General features: G+C 36.8%; 2 protein-coding genes across 3 annotated transcripts; both read left to right on the top strand.

Moving 5' to 3' along the window:
- Positions 1-79: 79 nt before the first annotated feature.
- LOC124446662 (SH3 domain-containing protein 19-like) lies at positions 80-9913 on the top strand. Of its 2 annotated transcripts, none has more exons than XM_046997508.1 (12): positions 80-168; positions 1218-1309; positions 1476-1547; positions 2002-2196; positions 2711-3652; positions 3932-4067; positions 4492-4644; positions 5353-5797; positions 5991-6223; positions 7110-7296; positions 9158-9222; positions 9604-9913. In XM_046997508.1, exons 2-12 carry the CDS (start codon positions 1296-1298, stop codon positions 9718-9720), a joined length of 2559 nt encoding a protein of 852 aa, XP_046853464.1. In that variant the 5' UTR covers positions 80-168; positions 1218-1295; the 3' UTR covers positions 9721-9913. The 2 variants fall into 2 exon arrangements, with proteins under 2 accessions (XP_046853464.1, XP_046853465.1); XM_046997509.1 differs by lacking the exon at positions 80-168 and adding an exon at positions 547-700.
- A 780-nt stretch (positions 9914-10693) lies between these two features.
- LOC124446722 (hsc70-interacting protein-like) lies at positions 10694-20536 on the top strand. Its single transcript, XM_046997584.1, has 13 exons — positions 10694-10916; positions 11324-11398; positions 11777-11867; positions 12186-12256; positions 13099-13165; positions 13563-13647; positions 14352-14462; positions 15187-15289; positions 16160-16230; positions 17200-17224; positions 18312-18764; positions 19324-19397; positions 20186-20536. The coding sequence occupies exons 2-13, from the start codon at positions 11390-11392 to the stop codon at positions 20238-20240; spliced, it is 1215 nt and encodes a 404-aa protein (XP_046853540.1). The 5' UTR covers positions 10694-10916; positions 11324-11389; the 3' UTR covers positions 20241-20536.
- Positions 20537-20814: the final 278 nt, after the last annotated feature.

The raw sequence follows: 20814 nt of genomic DNA, 5'->3' as shown, positions 1-20814 counted from the left end.
GCCTTTCCCATGCTTCTTTGCGCCAAACAGTTAGTTTCGCGGTCAGTAATCATCCTAGTGCGTAGCAATACTTTGTGTAGCTTGTATATAAGATATCGACAGACTCCAGTTGAGTTGTCAATTTGTTGGAATGTCATTGTTTTCTTGGTCGAATTCTTCTTTTAAAAGGTAGATAGAATAGAGAGTGAAATATTTTATGCTGTAAAATTCCATTTCTTGGAATTTTTAAAAATTTCCGATGATATTAATGATTATTAAATTATTATTTTTTAAACACTCTTTGCACTTGTACGTGTGTCATTGTGTGTGGTTCACACAGCGGCTGTTTGTTCATATGTTACTTATCAGGAAGATTATTTTCGTAATTGAAAAGAATTTTATGATTGAAAATATTCAATAAAATATATATTCACGGAAATACTTATCAACGCGATTAGCTCGAACGTATTTCCGCGTTGGAGTTGAACTGAGTTCATATTGCCTGACAGTACGTATATTCGTTTCATAATGTTACTGAATGAGATACTGCTGTTTTTGAGGTATATCACCATACCCTGAGCAAAGTTCGGATTAAGGTTTCGTGTCTTAGAATGACGCAAGTACTGTAGGAAAGGATAAAATCTCAAGGCAAACTGATAACAGAAAGTCAAAGTATCAATTTCACACAATAGAAATGATGAGAGGTCTTAATTATTTTAAAGTATGTTGCACTTTCATCTTTTTTGCTTTCAATGAATTGATGGTTATGAAGGCGAAGTCCACCAAATCAACTATCCCAACATGAAAATTGAGAGCAAGTTTGTCTATTATTATTTTTGTGGAATCATACTATTATTCATAAAGACAGGGTTGCTATAGTTTTCCTTAATAATATTTGCTGTTTATGCATTTGTTGTTGTTGACATTGTGTATGTTGAAAAAAGCAAACAAATCTTGCTCAATGCATGTTTTGTTATTTTAATTGAATTTTTGTTTATTTCACTGTTATATATAACCTTGTACTTAACGGCAACTTTAGTCTTTCTAGAATTGCCTTCTGAAGTAAACAATCAGAAACCTTAGTAAAACATGAAAGGGCAAGGCCATGTTTTTTTGGTGTTCACCGTCTATTGCTTTCTACTTGCTATCCATTAAAAATTTGATAGCGAGTAGACTAGGCAATCAAATTAATGCATAGAATGGGTACTAGTATGATTCTACTTACTTTGTTTGTGCAGGTAAAGATGGGCTCAACATAATCCTTTCTTAATGGTCTGTGGTCTTGTTGAAATGACTTACATCGTTTAGAATATGATATGGCAGAGGCTAGGTAATTTGATTTCTTACTTATTACTTCAGATACCAAATACTATGTAGCATAATGTATTATTGTTTAAAAATGCATTCACATTGTGTGCCATTCTATGATTTTTTTCATACTTGTTAATATTGCACTGTTTGTATTGTTGTGATGAAGGAATACATGACAATTTAAGTTTAAGGTCTGCTCCACCACCAGTTCCACCGAGGATTGACTTGGGCGAAACAGAAGAAGATTTATACAATGGGTAAGTGCAACTGTCTTGAGTCACCGTCTATAGTTTAGTTTTCTTACAAGAAAAATCTTGTGGAAAACTCAACAAGATGACAGTAAATGTATGGTGAGCACTTGCCAACAACAGGGCAGACTGGATTTGCTTGCTTTGGAATTCTGCAACTAACAGTTTAGGTTTTTTTGTAAAAGGCAAGCTTCCGGAAAAACCCTCTAAAACAGGAAAAAAACGAATATAATATGAGTAGTAGTTTTTGTGTATACCGGTGATTCGGCTGCTGGATCGTGCATTATTTGCCATACATTTTGTAAAGTATAAAATTCTTTGCAAAATTAAGTGTCGTTTTGGGTGAATGGTTGTTTCAATTCCTCGAAAATCGCTTATGAAACCACAAATTTCCGAAGTGTACAGCGTGAAAAAGTGTACATCGTGGAAAATTGTATGACGACATAATTTGTTTTCCATTTAGCCACGATAAAGTTGCTTGGAGTGCATCAAATACCTCTACTGAAGAAAAAGAACCGAAAATACGCAATTCTAACACGGAGATGAAGGTTCCACCAAGACCTAAGAAGGCTCAAACTGTGGCAAAGGCAATTGCTAAAGAATCAGGTCATAATGCAGGTCGTGCTTCCAACAATCAAAAAAAACCCGAGCAAAAGAAGTGAGTCCAATTTTTCGTTATAACTACAACGATACTCCTCGTTTGAATCGATGTATAAACCTAAAGCAAGTAGATTTAGAGTATCCTTATTACCTTCATGTATTATAGCTTATAATGATTCATTGAAGTAGTATTAAACCTTTTTAAAGAATATATTTGACCCTTTTTAACATGTTACGTATATAATTTAAAAAACTTTATATCTAAGTAATACCATGTACTATATACTTTCATGTAATTAATTCTTTGCATTTCAGCCTTTTCAGCTGCCATTCAGATTTATCTTTATTAAATTAAAATTGAAATCGAAACTTGTCCTATAAAACAAAAATGACGTTATTAAAACAAGTTACGTAATTATTATAATATAATGTAACGGATTTGGAATTTCTAATATTGTAAAAATTACAATATTGATTGCTACAGCATGAATGATTGTCATTTCCATTCAAATAGCCTTCAACCACTATCGCCAATCATAGTTCAACTAAACAACATCGAATTTTCTTTTTAGGAACCGTCCTGTCATCACTATTGTCTCCGCTCAACCAATGGATCAGAGTGCTGCTTTTCCTAATCGAATGCCTTTTGACAAGAATACTCCGGCCTCAACTAAGTCTGTGAACAATAATGCTCAACTTTCCAGTAAACCTCCTGCTCCTGATATTCTCGTGAAACCAAAGAGACCGGCTCCAGTACCGTCGGAAACGTCGAGAAGGGCGCAAATTACTAACAGTCGACCAAAAAGCTCTAAAAGCTCCAAACAAGATTCGAGCTCTATTTTTTATACGGATGTGTTATCAGATAGTCGTGAATCAACTTCAAAACCCGAGAAGTCGTATAAATCGAATCTCAGCAGTTTTTCTGGTCAAGTTTCGAGAAAACAACCTTTTTCACAATCGAATATTCAATCAACTCCAAAAACTGACAAGTCCTCCAAGTCGAATGTAAGTGTTTCGTCTGGTCAAGTTTCGAAAAAACAACCTGTTTCACTACCGAATATGCAATCTAAACCAAGTGCTCCGAGCAGGAAGCCAATAGTCAAAAACGAGGAAAAGTCAAATGAAACTATCGCGGCTAAGGAGAAATTACCTCCTAACAAGACAACTGAACCAAGACCTAAACTAAAACCGACAATTATTACTGCAAAGAAGCCAGTTGAGCTAAAACAATCTTCTTCGGGAAATGTTACAAATGCGAAAGCTTCGGAAGAGGATCCTCCACCTTCCAGACCTAGCTTTCCACCGAGCGCGGAAATAACAAACGAGATGCCAAAACATTCTAGGGAAACAGGTGAAACCGGCGAGAAGAAGCAAAAGAAATCTAAACCTTCTAGGCCACCGTTGGCAAAGGCAAAACCTTCAAGACCTCCACCTGCAAAAGCCCCGCCTGGAAAAGGGCCCCCTACCAAAGCTCCAGCTAGTAGAACTCCGTCTACCAAAAGTAATGCGACAAGGTAATGTCCCACAAATATTTTTATATTTATGTTCTTGAAGACTATTACGGAATCAAGTATTTCTGTAATTTTATTTCGACGTCTATAGTGACGACATTTTATTCAAATTTTTTTCCGTAGTGGCTTGCTACTGTAGCTGTGCTGTCACTCTTTCATTGAACATAAAACACAAAGTTAGAATTTGCACTTGTCATTAAACGCGGCGTGCTTTTTAAGTAATCTACTTTCTGCGTTTTTTTGATTGGATGTCATTTTCGAAAAATTTTCTATTTTCTTTAGAAAAGTACCAGCAGATGTTGCGGATAAGACAGAGAGAATCGCAGAAACATCTTCTACCGTAAAGCCTTCTGGTCCTGCTCGTGCTCTAGCCAAGTTTGATTACACTGGTGAAACAAATGACGATCTCACGTTTAAGGTATGTGATTGCGTTTCCCTCTAACAAATATAAGGTGAAGATTCGTGCTAGAGATGTGAACAATATTATTGGATCTAGAATTATGAAAATTTAGGAAATGTATTTGCTTCTTTTTTGATGATCAATAATTGGTACGTAGAGTCTATTGCCGAATGTGCGAGTACTTCATGTATGATTGATCATATTTGATCACTTCTTGACCACCACCAACTTTTGCAATACTGTAATAACATTTCTGCTTCATGAAAATACCTCGCAAGTGAACTTCTAGACATCAATGTATTTCTAGACCTACATAGTTTGTGAACATGTGTGTCGACACAACGTGTGAAACTTACATTCTTTATGTAGTTTGATAAATCTGGGTATGGTTTACTTTTGAGTGCTCGATCAATACTATATCACGGCAATCTTAATTCCTTAGGCTGGAGATACGATACTGCTGACCAGTAAGATTGACGATGCGTGGCTCCTCGGTTACCTGGAGGGGAATGTTATGCACCAAGGATTGTTTCCATCCAATTTTGTTGAAGTCGTCGTTCCTTTGAAGGAACAACCCAGATATGACAGCAAACAGGTTTGTGTGTTTTTATCGTTTTGTTATGCACATAATTGTTTGCATTCTAGTTAGAATCTTGTTAGCCTTTTTGGCCATCACTTGGCTGACCTACAAGGCCTGATTTGTGCAACTTAATTATTACCCCTGTGTTAGCTAATATGCACTGAAGTAGCAAGAGCCAACAAGTTTAAGTTCGGCTATGAAATTTCAGTACATTATCATCATTCGTTGTTTTTATTGTGAGTGAATTCAGAATTTTTGCTTAGTAAGACTAAGTAAGCCGGCTTGCTACACCACTGCTGATATTTCGTGAACAGCAATTCTTTCTGTGAAGGCGTTACGTTCGTTGCTCTTTTATGCAGTTGAATCACATCATTAAACTAAATATAAGTTGAATGCTACTTCCCGCCGAAATTTGAAGCTAATCGTTTTTTGTAAAATTTGGCCTCGTGCAATTTAGGCATGTTATTCAAGTTATATATTTAGTTCAATGACTCTATTTCACTTTGAAGCGAGGAAAAGAATTTGAATTTTTGGTGAACTTTTAACATAATCAAACAAACCTTAGTTCGCGAAATCTATTTAAATGACGGCCTCTAGTCCATAAGATCAATCATACAGAATGTTTTGGTGAAAAGAGTTGTCTGATGACGGATATTTTGTCGCGAACGTGAAGGATTGAGGTATCACCTTTCTCCACTTTTTCATTTCCAAATTCTTGTTTAGGAGGAAAATGTCAAAACGTCAGAACCACATGCTGTTGCTTTGCACGATTTCGATGGCCAAGGCGAAGGAGAGCTCACATTCATGTGTGGACAAACCATCATTTTAACGGAAAGAGTTAATGCTGATTGGTTGAGAGGCAGGTTGAACGGGAAGATTGGTATTTTCCCGAGCAACTTCGTTGAAGTTCGACAGGACTTACCGTTGACCACCGATGAGAATAGCGACGCTGTGACTCCCGCAGAAAAAAATGAAAAATCAGAAGAATGGTGCGAAGCAACGCACGACTACAATGGCGAACACACCGATGATCTAAGCTTCGTTGCTGGAACAACGATCAAGATCATTGAAAGAATTAGTGATGATTGGTTCCGGGGAACGCATTCTGGGAAAAGTGGAATATTCCCATCGTCTTTTGTGAAAATTTCTGCCGACGATAGCGTTCAAGGTTTGTTAAGAAATTTCACTACTAAACTCAGCAGCAGCATGTTGTTTGTTGCGATATTCCTGTAGTCTGTCTTGATTTTTATTTTGTTTCCTTGTGTGTAAGAAAATGGTGAGATTGAATGACTTTATAAGGTTACTCTTTTATATGCAGCTTTCACAATCAACCTGATTGTACATATCTCACTTGTACACAGATGTCACGTATGTAACTGCTGTCCATGATTATCCCGGGGAGAGTCCTGATGATTTATCTTTCAAAGTGGGCGACAGAATCAAAGTTCTCGATCACTTAAACTCGGAATGGTTGATGGGAGAATGCAATGGTCGGAAAGGGATGCTTCCCATCGCCTTCGTGGAAGATTTGAAGAAAGAAAACACATCAAATGCTAGCAATGGTGCTTCTCAATTGAAAATTGAATCACTCGAGGTAAAGAAAGTGCAAAACTATTAAATACATTTTCAATATTCTATTTGTTCGATATTTGCTAATAACGCAATACAGTAGATATCGGTACAAATGTTCGAAGGCATACATTGTTTGAGTTTATTGAAGAACAGCGATGAAAGTTGATGCCTGTTTGGATTTCAATCATTATATTCAATTGCGGTCTGTGTGGTAGAACTACTATCATAGTACGTATTATCACATTGAATAAGGAATATATTCCATTGGAATCTTTTGTGCTACGCTGATCTTTGTACGCATGTGATTACCGTGATGGTAGCCAGTCAATTGCCTTCTTTGACCTGTCGGAATAATTAAATATCTATGAGTAACTACAGCCTATAATCTAATTAAATATAAAGTACCAAGTTCCACATTGAAGTGGACCTTCTGTATATTCCTTATACTGTAGTGATTCCCCAAGATCTGAACTATTCAACACTGGAAACATACGTCTTTCGTTGATCATTCAATGTGCTCCTATTTAGCTGTGAAATGCGCACATGCGCGCACTAATAATTGTGTTTGTTGTCGCTGTCAAAGCCGATGAGAAACGTGAAATGCTCATATTGACCAGGGGCTGGTTGCACGAAGCCTGGATGGAGTTGTCGATTGAATAAAAATATTTTTAAACTTTTATAAAACCTTTTAAAAACTTTTAAAAAGCAAAAATATAAGATACCAAATGAGCAATCAATGAATTAAATATTGTTTCGAAGATTACGAAACTCCTTTGTCGTAACTGTGAAAAATATAAACACCTTTTTTACAAGTTTAAAAATTTTTCTATCCAATGGATACCGCTATCCAGGTTTCGTGCAACCGGCCCCTGATGTTTAGGTGATCGAAATGTTTATTTGTTGTTCAGAATTTTCAAACGGGCAAGGCACTACACGATTTTAGTGGAGAAGCACCGGGCGAACTGCATTTTGTTGCTGGTGATTTGATCAAAGTCCTGCGCACCATTGACGATAATTGGAGTGAAGGAATGATCAATGATGTCACTGGTATATTTCCAACTGCTTTCGTTAAATTGGAATCTGACTCTCCAAAAGGTAGTTACATGTCTAAGTTTTTGTTTCTTAAGATATTTGCATTGTCAAAGTACGTAGCTATTCAAAGTATTTGTTGCTCCAACAAAGGTAGTTGCATGTCAAAGTATTTCTCACTGCTACAGCTTAAGATAGTTGCACGTTAAAGTATTTGTTGCTCCAACAACTTAAGTTGGTTGCATGTCAAAGTATTTGTTGCTCCGACAAAGGTAGTTGCATGTCAAAGTATTTCTCACTGCTACAACTTAAGATAGTTGCACGTTAATGTATTTGTTGCTCCAACAACTTAAGATGGTTGCATGTCAAAGTATTTGTTGCTCCAACAACTTAAGATAGTTGCATATCAAAGTATTTGTTGCTCCAACAACTAAAGATAGTTGCATGTGTTGCTCCAACAACTTAAGATGGTTGCATGTCAAGTATTTGTTGCTCCAACAACTTAAGATGGTTGCATGTCAAAGTATTTGTTGCTCCAGCAACTTAAGATACGTAGTTACATGTCGAAGTATTTGTTGCTCCAACAACTTAAGATGGTTGCATGTCAAAGTATTTGTTGCTCCAACAACTTAAGATAGTCGCATATCAAAGTATTTGTTGCTCCAACAACTTAAGATAGTTGCATGTCAAAGTATTTGTTGCTCCAACAACTTAAGATGGTTGCATGTCAAGTATTTGTTGCTCCAACAACTTAAGATGGTTGCATGTCAAAGTATTTGTTGCTCCAGCAACTTAAGATACGTAGTTACATGTCGAAGTATTTGTTGCTCCAACAACTTAAGATGGTTGCATGTCTGAGTATTTGTTGCTCCAACAACTTAAGATAGTTGCATGTCAAAGTATTTGTTGCCCCAATAACCTAAGGTAGTTATATGTAAAAGTATTTCTCACTCCAACAACTTAAGATAGTTGCACGTCAAAGTATTTTTCACTCCTACAACTTAAGATAGTTGCATGTCAAAGTATTTCACACTCCTACAACTTAAGATAGTTGCACGTTAAAGTGTTTGTTGCTCCAACAACTTAAGATGGTTGCATGTCAGAGTATTTGTTGCTCCAACAACTTAAGATAGTTGCACGTTAAAGTATTTGTTGCACCAATAACCCAAGGTAGTTGCATGTCAAAGTATTTCTCATTTCTACAACTTAAGATAGTTGCACGGTAAAGTATTTGTTGCCCCAATAACCTAAGGTAGTTATATGTCAAAGTATTTCTCACTCCAACAACTTAAGATAGTTGCACGTTTTTCTCACTCCTACAACTTAAGAGAGTTGCATGTCAATGTGTTTCACACTCCAACAACTTAAGATAGTTGCACGTTAAAGTGTTTGTTGCTCCAACAACTTAAGATGGTTGCATGTCAGAGTATTTGTTGCTCCAACAACTTAAGATAGTTGCACGTTAAAGTATTTGTTGCACCAATAACCTAAGGTAGTTGCATGTCAAAGTATTTCTCACTCCAACAAATTAAGATAGTTGCACATCGGACTATTTTTTGCTGGAAGAACTCATGATGGTTGCATGTCTAAGTATGTGTTACTCCAACAAACCAAGGTAGTTGCATGTCAAAGTATTTCTCACTCTAGCAACTTAAGATACGTAGTTGCATGTCGAAATATTTGTTGCTCCAACAACTTAAGATGGTTGCATATCTGAGTATTTGTTGCTCCAACAACCCAAGTTAGTTGCATATCAAAGTATTTCTCACTTCTACAACTTAAGATAGTTGCACGTTAAAGTATTTCTCACTCCTACAACTTAAGATAGTTGCATGTCAAAGTATCTGTTACTCCAACAATTTAAGGAGGTAGTTTCATGTCTGAACGTAACTGCATTTAATAATTACTACATCTTTTTTTCCCACAGAAACATTCATTGCGAAGGCTTTGTATGATTTTGCTGGCGAGTCAAACCAAGACCTTCCTTTCAAGGTTGGTGAAGTTGGGGTCTATGTGGCTTTTAACAAAACGTATTTAACAGTTTTTTTGTTGCAAGTCCATTTTGTTAATGGTGATAGTCAAATCACGATTGTCGCATAGTAAGTGGCTGTATTCAGCCTATCTATCATACTCAAATTTCACAGTAGAAATAACGAATTTAAGAGAAAGAGACAGGAATTTTGTAATCATCATTATACATGTTTGCAACAAACATGCCTTTGTCCATTTGATAAGTATAGGTCGTAGCATGTCGTAAATGTGCAGAATTTGTTCTTGGTCTTCGTAACTTGCAGATCTTGAAGTGCTTTTGTTTAAAAACGACAACATGCAGCTTTAAAATCTTTTCTCTAACACATCCATATGTTTACATAGGCTGGAGATGAAATTGAAGTTCTGCGACAGCTGAACGACGACTGGTGGTGTGGATTGTTTGCTGGTAAAACTGGACATTTTCCAGCATCTTTTGTCGAAAAACTGCCATCGAAATGACATTTGCCACATACCCCTGAGAGAAACTTTTATATACTTAATTTAACCTGCGGCAACATGACAAATAATATTGTAAATCGGATGCCGCAGATGTGATAACAATAGTGTATATTTTCATATATCTGTTGTATTTATATTGAATGAAAACAGGCATGGTGTTTATCAATAGGCCAAATGAACGTTTTGAATGATATTTGGATTTTTTATCTTTCATTTTGAGGGGTGTCCGCATTAAGGTTTTCTGGGCCCCTGGGCACTAGAGAGTTTGGGACCCCACATTGTTTTACGCTAGCGGATTTTATTCTTGGTCCATATTTTTCCGGCAAATGCAGTTGTATTTTTCTATGGCTTATTATATTTATCTAGACAGCACTTGTTTTCGTATTGTACAGGTGTTCTTTAAATTTAACCTCATCGTCAAAATAAAAATTTTTGGAGTCACCGGCCCATTGGGCCCATTGGTTAATACGACACTGTGTCCGTGTGCAATTTGTACGTAGATTTCATTACAGATTTCATTTGACAATTTTTGTCCGTGTGCAATTTGTACGTAGATTTCGTTACAGATTTCATTTGACACTTTGAAATGCGAGGCTGGTTTATCTATCCTGGTCTGCCTTCGACATACGTCTGATTTTTCGAAAGCACTCGTCACAGACAACTGTGATAGGTCCAATGGCTATGTCTAATCAAAATTGATTATCGAACATGCAAAGAGCCTCCTCGCTAACCCCCAAAAAGCCTCGTTTCTTTTTAAAACACTCAGGTACATATCGGCAAGTAAGTAATAAAGACGGTGGTTATGAATCTTTTGTTACTTTATATGTGAAATAAATGGTTATTTTTTCCAGAAGAATTGGGTCAATTGACATACACTGCATACCGAATAAAATTTCTTACAACTGCTGAGATACTGCATGCTCAGCCTTTTCGGCTCGGCCCAATGCCCGACCTCCTCTCCGCCTATTGCCCTTTTCAAATTTTCCCCGCATCTTGATTGTTTTGATAATACGTAGCCATCCATAATACTGCTACACGTTTTGCAAACTGCATGTGTTGCTGTTCGTGTTGCTGCATAAAATGAAGTTCAAAGAAGATCAGATAGCTTTATTAAAGGAATTTGTAAATCTTATGAAAGCGGTGCCTTCTGAGATTCACAATCCTGACCTAAAGTTCTTCAAGGATTGGATAGAAAGGTAGTAAAATCATGTGACTTCATAAAATACCTCGTTTAGAAAAGCATTTTCGAGGACGTTATCACCATGTGGCTTTTTTGAAAGTAGTTCGTCCTTATGTAATCCATATTATGGTAAACTGCACGATTAAAAGAAGGATAGTATATATTTAGTCCATCTTTTAGGCTTGACGAGTTAAATTACCACCTCAATACCTCGTGCCAATAGTCTAGTGGCCAATGCCAAAACAAGAATATGATTTTTAATGCAAAAATTCATTAAAAAGTTGGACACAAGCATAAGCTATGTTTTGTAAACATCAAACAATATTTTAAACATAAATAAGATAGTTGTTATAAATGTCCTGTATAGTATATTATATTTACTAGAACAACTTTTTGTTGTTGATAAATGATTTTCTATTTAAGCTTTGGGGTACTTTGCCACCAGCTCCATCACCAAAGCCAGAAGAACAGTCAAAGAAAGATGAAAAGATGGAAGAAGTAATTATATTAGCTTTTCAACTTACAAAAGTTGTTTATAAATCATGATCAAAGAATAAATTGAATTTCATAGCAACATTTTTCATTGTATTTTGAAAGGTGAAACCGGCAGCACTCTTAGCCAACTGTAGTACATTGAAAGAGTAACCCAGTGGTTCAAATCTTGTTAAACTGCCTTATGTTTTTTCAAAGTATTCTTAGCCAAGCAAGTGTTTGTGCAAATGTGCTGAGTGCATTCTCTGCTAGAATAATCAAATTTCTTAAACACACCCAAGAAAATGTTAGGCATTGATTAATTTGTGGTCATGATTGAGAAAAGTTGGACTTTTTGTATAAAAGAAAAATCATTCTGAAGCTGAACAAATACTGCTATACTAGGCTAAAGAAGAGGAGTCTAAAGAGAGTAATGATAGCACAGAAAAAGAAGAAATTGATTCCGAAAGTGAAGACAGTCCAGAAAGCGATGTTGGTTAGTTGAACTTGTTAGTTGAACAGTGAACATTTATGTTTTATACATGCTTCACATATACATAAATCTGTAGTTAAGGCTTAAGAATTCTAAATGGACAGCATAATCGCAATAGTTCCTAGGTATAAATTACATCAAAGTTTAGTTTGGTTGTATATTGTTGACTAGCTGAAAAAATTTAATTGCTTCTCCAACTTGAATTGTGGATATTTTGTTCATTTTCCATTATGCAGGTGTAATTTACAGTATTGTTTGTGATTTTAGACCTTCCTTAGAATGTTTCATGTAATGTTGATGAGTTAACTTTTTAATACATAGAAATTGATAACGAAGGTGTTGTTGAACCAGATACGGATGAAGCACAGCCAATGGGCGACTTGAACGCAGAGGTATGGTCCAAAATTTTCAAAGATTACAATTTTCCTTTCCAAGTATCTATGATTTGTAACAAAGCATGTAACTAAAGTGAAAGGGTAGTTTTGAGCACAGCTTCCCCCTTCTTCCAGATTTAGTAGAGAAGAGTACATCTTTTCCTTAAGGAAAATTTTCTGAACAATTACAAACTTTTTTTGAAATAAATTGAAATTATTCTGTTAAACTTCAGACTTCATTAATGGCTGCCATGTCTGTCTTGTTTCATCTTTGGAGGGGAGTTATTCTGATGGATGATTACATTATTTGAAGGGAGAGCATAAAGGTTTTTAAGTCTTGTAGACGCTGTAGTGACTGCAGCTAAAGTAGCTGTAGTGTGCTAAACATAAGGTTATAATCTTGTTCTTACTGCTTTATTGTGAAGGTTATTTATAACTCTGTTTTCGCGTGCACAGTAAATCTTTTCCTAACCTTAAATCATTAAGTGGTAACAAGTTTAGTAACTTTAGTTGTGAACAACTATGACCAATAAAAAAGCCGTCACGCTTTTTTTTTACAATTTCATGCCTTCTTCGCTGCGTAAAGAGAGCTCTCCTTCTGGTATTTTAGTTCTACATTACTGTGCGTAGCTTTTATTTTTTCATCCGTGTTATCTAAAAACCCTGTGTGCATAAGTAGTGTCCTCTCCTTCGTGGCTCGTACATGGCTAAGCTTTTCCCATGTTGCTTGTGTCCAATTGTTGCTGGGGACCATTAATGCAGTTATATATACAGTTGTGTATTCGTCACTAGTCAATCTTACTGAACAACAATTCCTTAAAGGTCTTAAATGCTTTTTGCTCATTATGTTGCATCTACAGGTGTCTGAGGAAGACATGGATGAATCGAGCGAGAAGCGTTCAGCTGGCATCAGAGCAATGAACGATGGTATACGTTTTGTTACATTTTTTTCATGTTGAATGGCCACCGTTTGAAAAAATCAACGTTCGTATTTTAGTGGATAGGGTTCAATGGCAGTGAAACTGACGCTGTAGGCTAATAAAATAGAAAGATGGCGCCAAATTTGACTGGAAACAAGAAAATGAGTCATATGGCTAATCTTAAGTCTGACGCTCGACTGTTTTTTGTATTTTCACACCCGTTCATTTCAAATCTTTGTTCATGTTTTCATATTATTTTTGTGTTACATTTATCGCCATGCTTTGCCACAATACCTATCATCACTGCAAGAAGGCTGTCTGTGTCCATTAAAAGGAGCGTTAAACTACAGCCTAACTTTAGTGCAAAAGGTGCGATTGTTTTGTCATTATTTACCATTACATAGGTGAACTGGATAAGGCTATCGAACTTCTTACGGAAGCTGTATTGAAAAATCCACGTTCTGCTCCGACGTATGCTAAGAGAGCGAGGTACATATGTGACCGCTGACCGTATGTATATTTCATAATTTTTGTCGTTGTCTCATCGTGTAGTTTTATAGCATTGTTATACGCATTTGATTATATATGGCATGCAAAAGCTTTTGAACGACAAGTTACCTACACCAGCAGGTCAATGTTGTTTTAAACAGTGTAGTGTATCAACGAACAACGTCAATGTGTTGTCAATATTATATACTGACGTTTATAATACAATAAAACGGATGCGCTGATTGGTCTCGATCATGTGCAACCCTCGACCTTCGGTCTCGGGCTTGCACTGATCTGCTCTCGAGTTCTCCCAAAGGTCTCCTCGGTTTGCACAAACCTGTGCAAACGCAGTAAACATCTTTTATTTCTCAAAAAAAGTTTTAAAAATAACGATTTGTTTAACCAATATGTACAAAAGGACCAAGTAAGGCCGATGGCTATGGCAAAGTTTTGTTGGTGAAGTGATTATAATCATCTCCGTCTTAACCTCGGAAGCTCACTATGCAGTTTGTTTTATCAAGGTTTTGTGCGAGCGACCTTGCATTATGTTAATTAAATTTCGTTAAAATATTATCATTTATCTCAAGAAGAGTTCAAAGCCTTACAATGGCTGTTGCACGTATCCGTATTGTCTGAAAGCTGTGGTTACCAACGAGAATTCGATGTTTATTTTTAAAGTCTTTCATTTGGCAATTATCTTTCAGCTGTTACATTCGACTGTCCAAGCCAAACGCGGCGATACGAGATTGCAACCGTGCCGTTGAGTTAAATCCTGATTCTGCTCATTCTTACAAATGGAGAGGCAGGGCGTACATGTAAGTTTATTGGTAATGAAAATCTGGAGTACAAGCATTTAGCTGCAATTTCTTGGCTATGTTATCTGCACGACATGTAAATACAATTATTATTTAGTATTTACATTTAAGAATTCGCAGTGTTTGATTGGCTAATGGCCATTCGTAAAATTGTCTTATCCAAAGAGCGACTTTACTCGGTATGCGTACGAATATTTTCATGTCAAAATGTAATTGAAATGTAATACAATGTAATAAACAGTCGTTATGAAGTCACACCATTGGCGAAGACATTAACCAATTTTGCCAACTTCGAGCAATTCGAAATTCAATTATTATTCTCCATCGAAGACAAAGTTTTGCGTAACACAAAATAATCAACCAAAATTTGTGGAGGAATTTTCGAAGATTCTTCAAAGCAAAGAATGCAAATTTTCCATAAAATACCGAATAACGAATAACTTGGTTGCCATTTGCCCAACCCTGATATTGGTAGTTTAATCTACTGTATTTTTGTTGTCGTTTTTACGTACCTTGTTCAAAAATGTTGTACAAGTTGTAGAAAAGTATGTATTAGTATCATTACCCATGGTTCTTTATTACTATCCTTTAAAATAGTGAAAAAACAGTCTTGTGACGGTGAAATATGCTTTGACAAAGTTGCGAAATTAAGTCCAAATATGATACTCCATATAACTGTGAGCTCAGTTCTCTTTTCCAAACATTCCAATTATTACGTTCCTAGGTTATTGGGTGAATGGGAGAAGGCGAAGAAAGATCTAGCCACGGCGTGTAAAATTGACTTTGATGAGCAGGCTAACGAATGGTTGAAGGCTGCATCGCCGAACGTATGTAGCGTTGAGCGTGCGCACTTTTAATTTTCTTTTAATTTCTGCATTTTCCGATGATTTGCATTAAAAAATGCAAATTTATCAGCAGTAAAATGTTTGCCGAGTACAGAAGATCAGGAACGAAACTAGAACGCTTATTGGTGTGTGTGTGGGGGGGGGAGGGGTGAATATTCATATATTCAGCCCTGCTCCCCTGATTTGTTTTAAAAGCGATTGTAATTTTGAAAATAAATCAGTTGGGCACGAGTGAAAATGCAAATGTTCACCACCACCCCTCCCCAATTAACGTTGTATTTTCGTCCCTACATGCATAAGATGTTTATGTTGGAATACGACCTTCTCTACCTCTCAGTCAGAGAATCTCATACCTAATATTATTCACGTCGTTTAGTAAAAAAAAGTATGACTCTTTATGAAGTAGATGAAGCAGTATAGCCAATCAGCTATTATTTATGTCTTCAAATGGAGTCCACCTCATGTCATAAAGATTTATTCGCTATAACTAAAACAAATCTGAAAATCGTTTTGAAGATCGCAAATACCATGGTGAATGGCAAAAGTAAAACAAATCTTCCGCACACAAGGAAATCGTAAGGAAGTTTTGCTCAACTCGTTCCGTTGTTACCACTTGACTTCGCATAACGCAAATTAGCCAATCAGGTGTCACTCCACTTTAAGCCTAATACTTCGACAAAAATGTTTTTCTTTACGGTTTTTGTCATATCTCTATTTGGCACGTACAACACATCAATTCATGTGCCAACGGTAGTTTGACTACTATTGCAATTATGTTATACAGGGCGGTTTGATGGTATGATGACCACGAAAACTGTCGCACATATTTTTGATATGTGTTCTTGCATTTAGGCGTTGAAAATTGAGGCGCACAAGCGAAAGCAAGAACGAAAGAAGGAAGAGAAAGAAATCAAGGAAAGAAGGTGATAAATGCATGAATACAATTTAGTTGCCTTCAAAAGCGCAATCGCCATGGTGAATGGCCAAGAATTACCTACAGAGTTCCCGAGAATTATGAAAACCAATAAGCACGTTGTAAGCGTGCTTAAATAAAGTTCTTTGTATCATCATCAATCATTTCGTTACAAATCGATTAGTTTTGCATCGAGTAATCGTACAAAAAATACAATAGCTGGACCAAATATGTGGGCTGGCTGTTCACTGCTGTTTAGAACCCCTGGCGCGTGATATACATAAAATAGTTTACATTGTAATTTAAAACTTGCGATGCTTTTCTCTTTTATTCTATAAATAATGCATTGTAAATATTCAGAGGCGGATTTTCTGGGGAGTTACTGGTGTGTGCACCCCGCAGAATGCTCTATAGGCTATGAAATTGTACAGTTAGACTAAGTAAAGGCAGAACTTCTCATTTCAATTATAGAAGGCAATTATAAATTTCATACCACCACCATTTGTAATTTAGTATTACCATTTCCGATTTCATTGAAACATTAAAATTGAAATGATTTAATAAATGCGCATTCATGAACAAAAAACATTACAAAATTTTTTCAAAAGGTAACAACAGTTTAATTAGGCAAGGATCACTCGTTTGTAAGCCTAAAAATCCAAAATAGCACGAGGCCCTTGCAACTTTAGCTAGGATAATGATGTACCTTTCTTGGAAAATCTTCCCCCCTTCTGTGAAATGAGCATTAATCCGCTCCTGAAAGTATTCGCGTCGTAAATTTTTGGACAACCGAAGCATGTCCATGTAATACATAATTTCAGACCACCTATTCCTTCGCCTAAGATTGTTATCGTAAGTTTAAAAATCCATATCCCGTAGAAATGTTATGGCGTTCATTAAAGTTAAAAATAACTTTGAGTTTCATAGAACTTATCCGAGTAATCTTGTGTGTCAATATTCATTTCTTGGCTTTCTTTAGGAAACGAGTGGAGGCTGCAAAAAAGGTTGGGGATTGTTTTTGAACTAGCCTATCAATTTAAGATTTTGTTCTTTGTTTTTGGTACTTCTCGAGTAAGACATGTCTTTCTTGTTTGAAAGTAAACAAAGATTAATTTTGGAAGATCAGATCAATCATCAATTTTCATTGGTTTTTTAAGTTTGTACGAACTCGGGAAAAATGCATTATTCATTTTATTTTCTCCTTCAATTTAAACCAATGTAATCTTATAAAGAATATTAATGCCCAGCTTATTGCAATGATACGAATTGCCATTGTAAAAATAAGAATAAAATGAAAGAATTGTATTGACGCTTCGTCGCAACACGTGGCATCTTCAGAATGATGGTATGAAGTTACAAAATAAGAATATAAACGACAGTATTTACGACGTATGAATAAGTTTAGTAGTAAAAGGGAGATTAACAAATCATATAGGGAGGCTAGAAGAGTGAGAAAAGAATAGAACAAGTGTTTTCGTTGAGATAAGGTTTAAGGCTCAAAATAAGTAAGCTTTCACGAACTAATAGTTCGAGATTGGAAGTAGAATGAGAGGAAGGTGGAATGAAAAAATTCACAGGAGAGATACAATGTTTCCTGTTTCGTGACAATGCTTATAGATACTGAACAACGGAGCAGTTTCGTATTTTCCTCCCGTCAAAAGGCCAGACTCCCAAATGTTTTGAGAGTCGTGTATTATATTTTTTATTTTTACATTGGCAATTCATATTATTGCAATAAGCTGGGCATTAATGTTCATTGTAAGATTACGTTTCCCGCATGGAAAATCTATTGCCACTGCTTTACCAATGTAAATCACAAATAGCAATATTCAAGTTACTGCAAATGGCAACATTCAGTGCCTGCGATTTGAGAGGCATTGTTATCCGTTGGCCCTTTTGTGCAAGAGTTTTATAGACTTGCTGAAACTTTTAATTAAACTCCCGCCCGAAGATATTAAGCAACAAAAAGCCACATTTTGATACAAATTTTGCCGTTAGAATTCCGCGAAAAGCACTGCTCAAGGATTGTAAATGATTTAATTTCCTTCTGTATTGTGCCGAAAAATCACTAATCATTTGCCATTTAAACAGGAGCACGAGAGAGTGCAACGTGAAGAGGAAGAAAGGCGAAAAGCAGCCGGTCCTCGAGGTCCCGGGGGGCCTGGTGGATTTCCTGGGGGACCTGGTGGATTTTCCGGCGGAGCTGGTGGTTACCCGGGTGCATTTCCCGGAGGACCTGGTGGTTACCCGGTGCATTTCCCGGAGGATCTGGTGGTTACCCGGGTGCATTTCCCGGAGGACCTGGTAGTCCAGGTGGTCGAGGTGGTTTTCCTGGTGGTCGAGGTGGTTTTCCAGGTGGTCCGGGTGGATATCCAGGTGGTCCGGGTGGATATCCAGGTGGTCCGCGTGGATATCCAGGTGGTCCGCGTGGATTTCCAGGTGGTCCGCGTGGATATCCAGGTGGTCCGCGTGGATTTCCAGGTGGTCCGGGTGGATTTCCAGGTGGTCCGCGTGGATATCCAGGTGGTCCAGGCGGCTTTCCAGGTTATAAAAATTTTTTATGTTTATATTCTAATATTCTGTTGCCTGCTGCTAATAGTTTTAGATAATTTCCAATCGTGCTGTTTCATGCAAGCAAACCAAGTCTTCAGAATTTAACCTTAACCTTTAGTAGCCGGTCACATATGATACATGATGAACCCGATATGCGAATTTAACTCCAGTCTGTCTTTGATAGTCGACCGAACATATGAGGCGTATGATCGATCCTAACCAACACCAACTTGTCCTTGATTAGGACATTAACTTAATGTTTAATATTGCGGTGCAAATTCATCCAGGTTTACTACATGCAATAAATCAATCCAAGCCCCTTGCTCGTGCATGTTACGTCAAGGTCTGTGCACAGGCACAACATGCATTTACGATGTTTTCATCAAAGCAAAAACAACGTGTACCATTGGGAACAAATCTATTCAAACACAAATGCAAATACAATCATAAGCAAACGTATCCGGGTGTGTACACCACACGCATATTATTATAATGAGTATATTACTATAATAAAGAATTCAAAATAAATCTATTTCTCAAACTCTATCAGGTGGACCTGGTGCTGGCATACCTCCAAACATGGCGGATTTATTTAATGATCCAGAAATCATGGGATATTTACAGGTTTGTTTGTGCTCATTGATTTTGACCAAGAAATTTTTCACGGTGTGTTTACTTATAGAAAAGCAGGTGAGAAGACGATTTCATTCGTTTTAACTATATCAGAACTCAAAAACAAGCGGGATGACACCCAATCGTTTTGCGACGAGATGTGGCTTGTGTTGTTTTTTTTTTACCAATTTGCGAATGTTTTTAGCAGTTACTCAAATTCAGTAGCTTATTGTCGTCGAGTTTGCGGTCTGAATATCTTCAGAAGTATTTTGGCCACGACCTTGCAGCTTTACAAAGACGTAGCCATTCTAAAAATTTGGTCAAAATTTGGCGTAAATTTCAGAGTTTTGTTAGAAATCCATTGTTTTTACAGTGTGTGGACACCGAAGTATATACATAATACGATCAAACTTACAGTCTGATTACGCCACAGCCGCAATGTTCACTACATAAAATTCGGCTTCAGCGAAAAAGTAACTTTTGGCCTGCATACTATAGTCGTCTTTTAGGTCTTTCCAATTTTTGCGGGCTTGGGGAAAGGCTTTGGGAACAAGATTCCCAATGAGCGAACTTTTTCTCAAAACCTTGCCAGTTGACTGTGACTGAGATTTTCGTTCAAATGATACCAGCAGGCCAGTATATCTGCGACGACTTTATCTCACCAATTTTATTTAGAGATGCATATCCCGAAACTTCGGAGCTGTAAGCCAAGCCTTAGTAAAGTCAACTACATCAATATTTTTGTTTGGAAGGGTAAAGGAAAGTATGCAATTTTCCGAACTGTATTTTCTATTCTTTAGGATCCTGAAGTCCTTGCAGCCATGCAGGACATCATGTCGAACCCTGGTAACATGAGCAAGTACACTAGCAACCCCAAAGTGACTAAAGTATTTGAGAAGCTGGGATCGAAACTCGGATGATAAGTATAACAAAAGCACATGTGATTAGGAGGTCACATTGACGATAAACTTATGTCTGATTAAACATATTTGTACACCTTGAACTGAACTCAAAACCGTCGCTTTTATTTGACGAAACTTTAAAATGTAGTCGGACTATGTGACGCTGCTTGCCTTATTGATGCTTCTTGCTTGAACTTGTATTAGTCAATAGACTATACTTTTATGTTTATAAACTTCATGAGGTTAAAATGGATCTATTAGTTTTTCTGTCTTGTCGATAGAGGAATTTCTTCGCATGCATTGTTGAAGAGAAATTGTTAAAATGGTTTCGCACCTACCAAACACCTGGGGCGGACTGACCTTTTCTTAACTCACCTGGAAAACTTAGAAAAGGCTACTGTCTGTAGCCATTGGCTATTTGTAGTGGGGGAAGGGGGGTGCTTTTGAAAGTGCGTGTGCTGCTATATTGAATATGAATCCAACTAAACTACAGTGAAAAAATAAAAAACTAGATGATTAACAAAACA

This window comes from Xenia sp. Carnegie-2017, unplaced genomic scaffold (genome assembly GCF_021976095.1).
Source record: "Xenia sp. Carnegie-2017 unplaced genomic scaffold, XeniaSp_v1 HiC_scaffold_22, whole genome shotgun sequence".
Classification (NCBI taxonomy): Eukaryota; Metazoa; Cnidaria; class Anthozoa; order Malacalcyonacea; family Xeniidae; genus Xenia; species Xenia sp. Carnegie-2017.
This window is presented reverse-complemented; position numbering and strand designations above follow the sequence as displayed.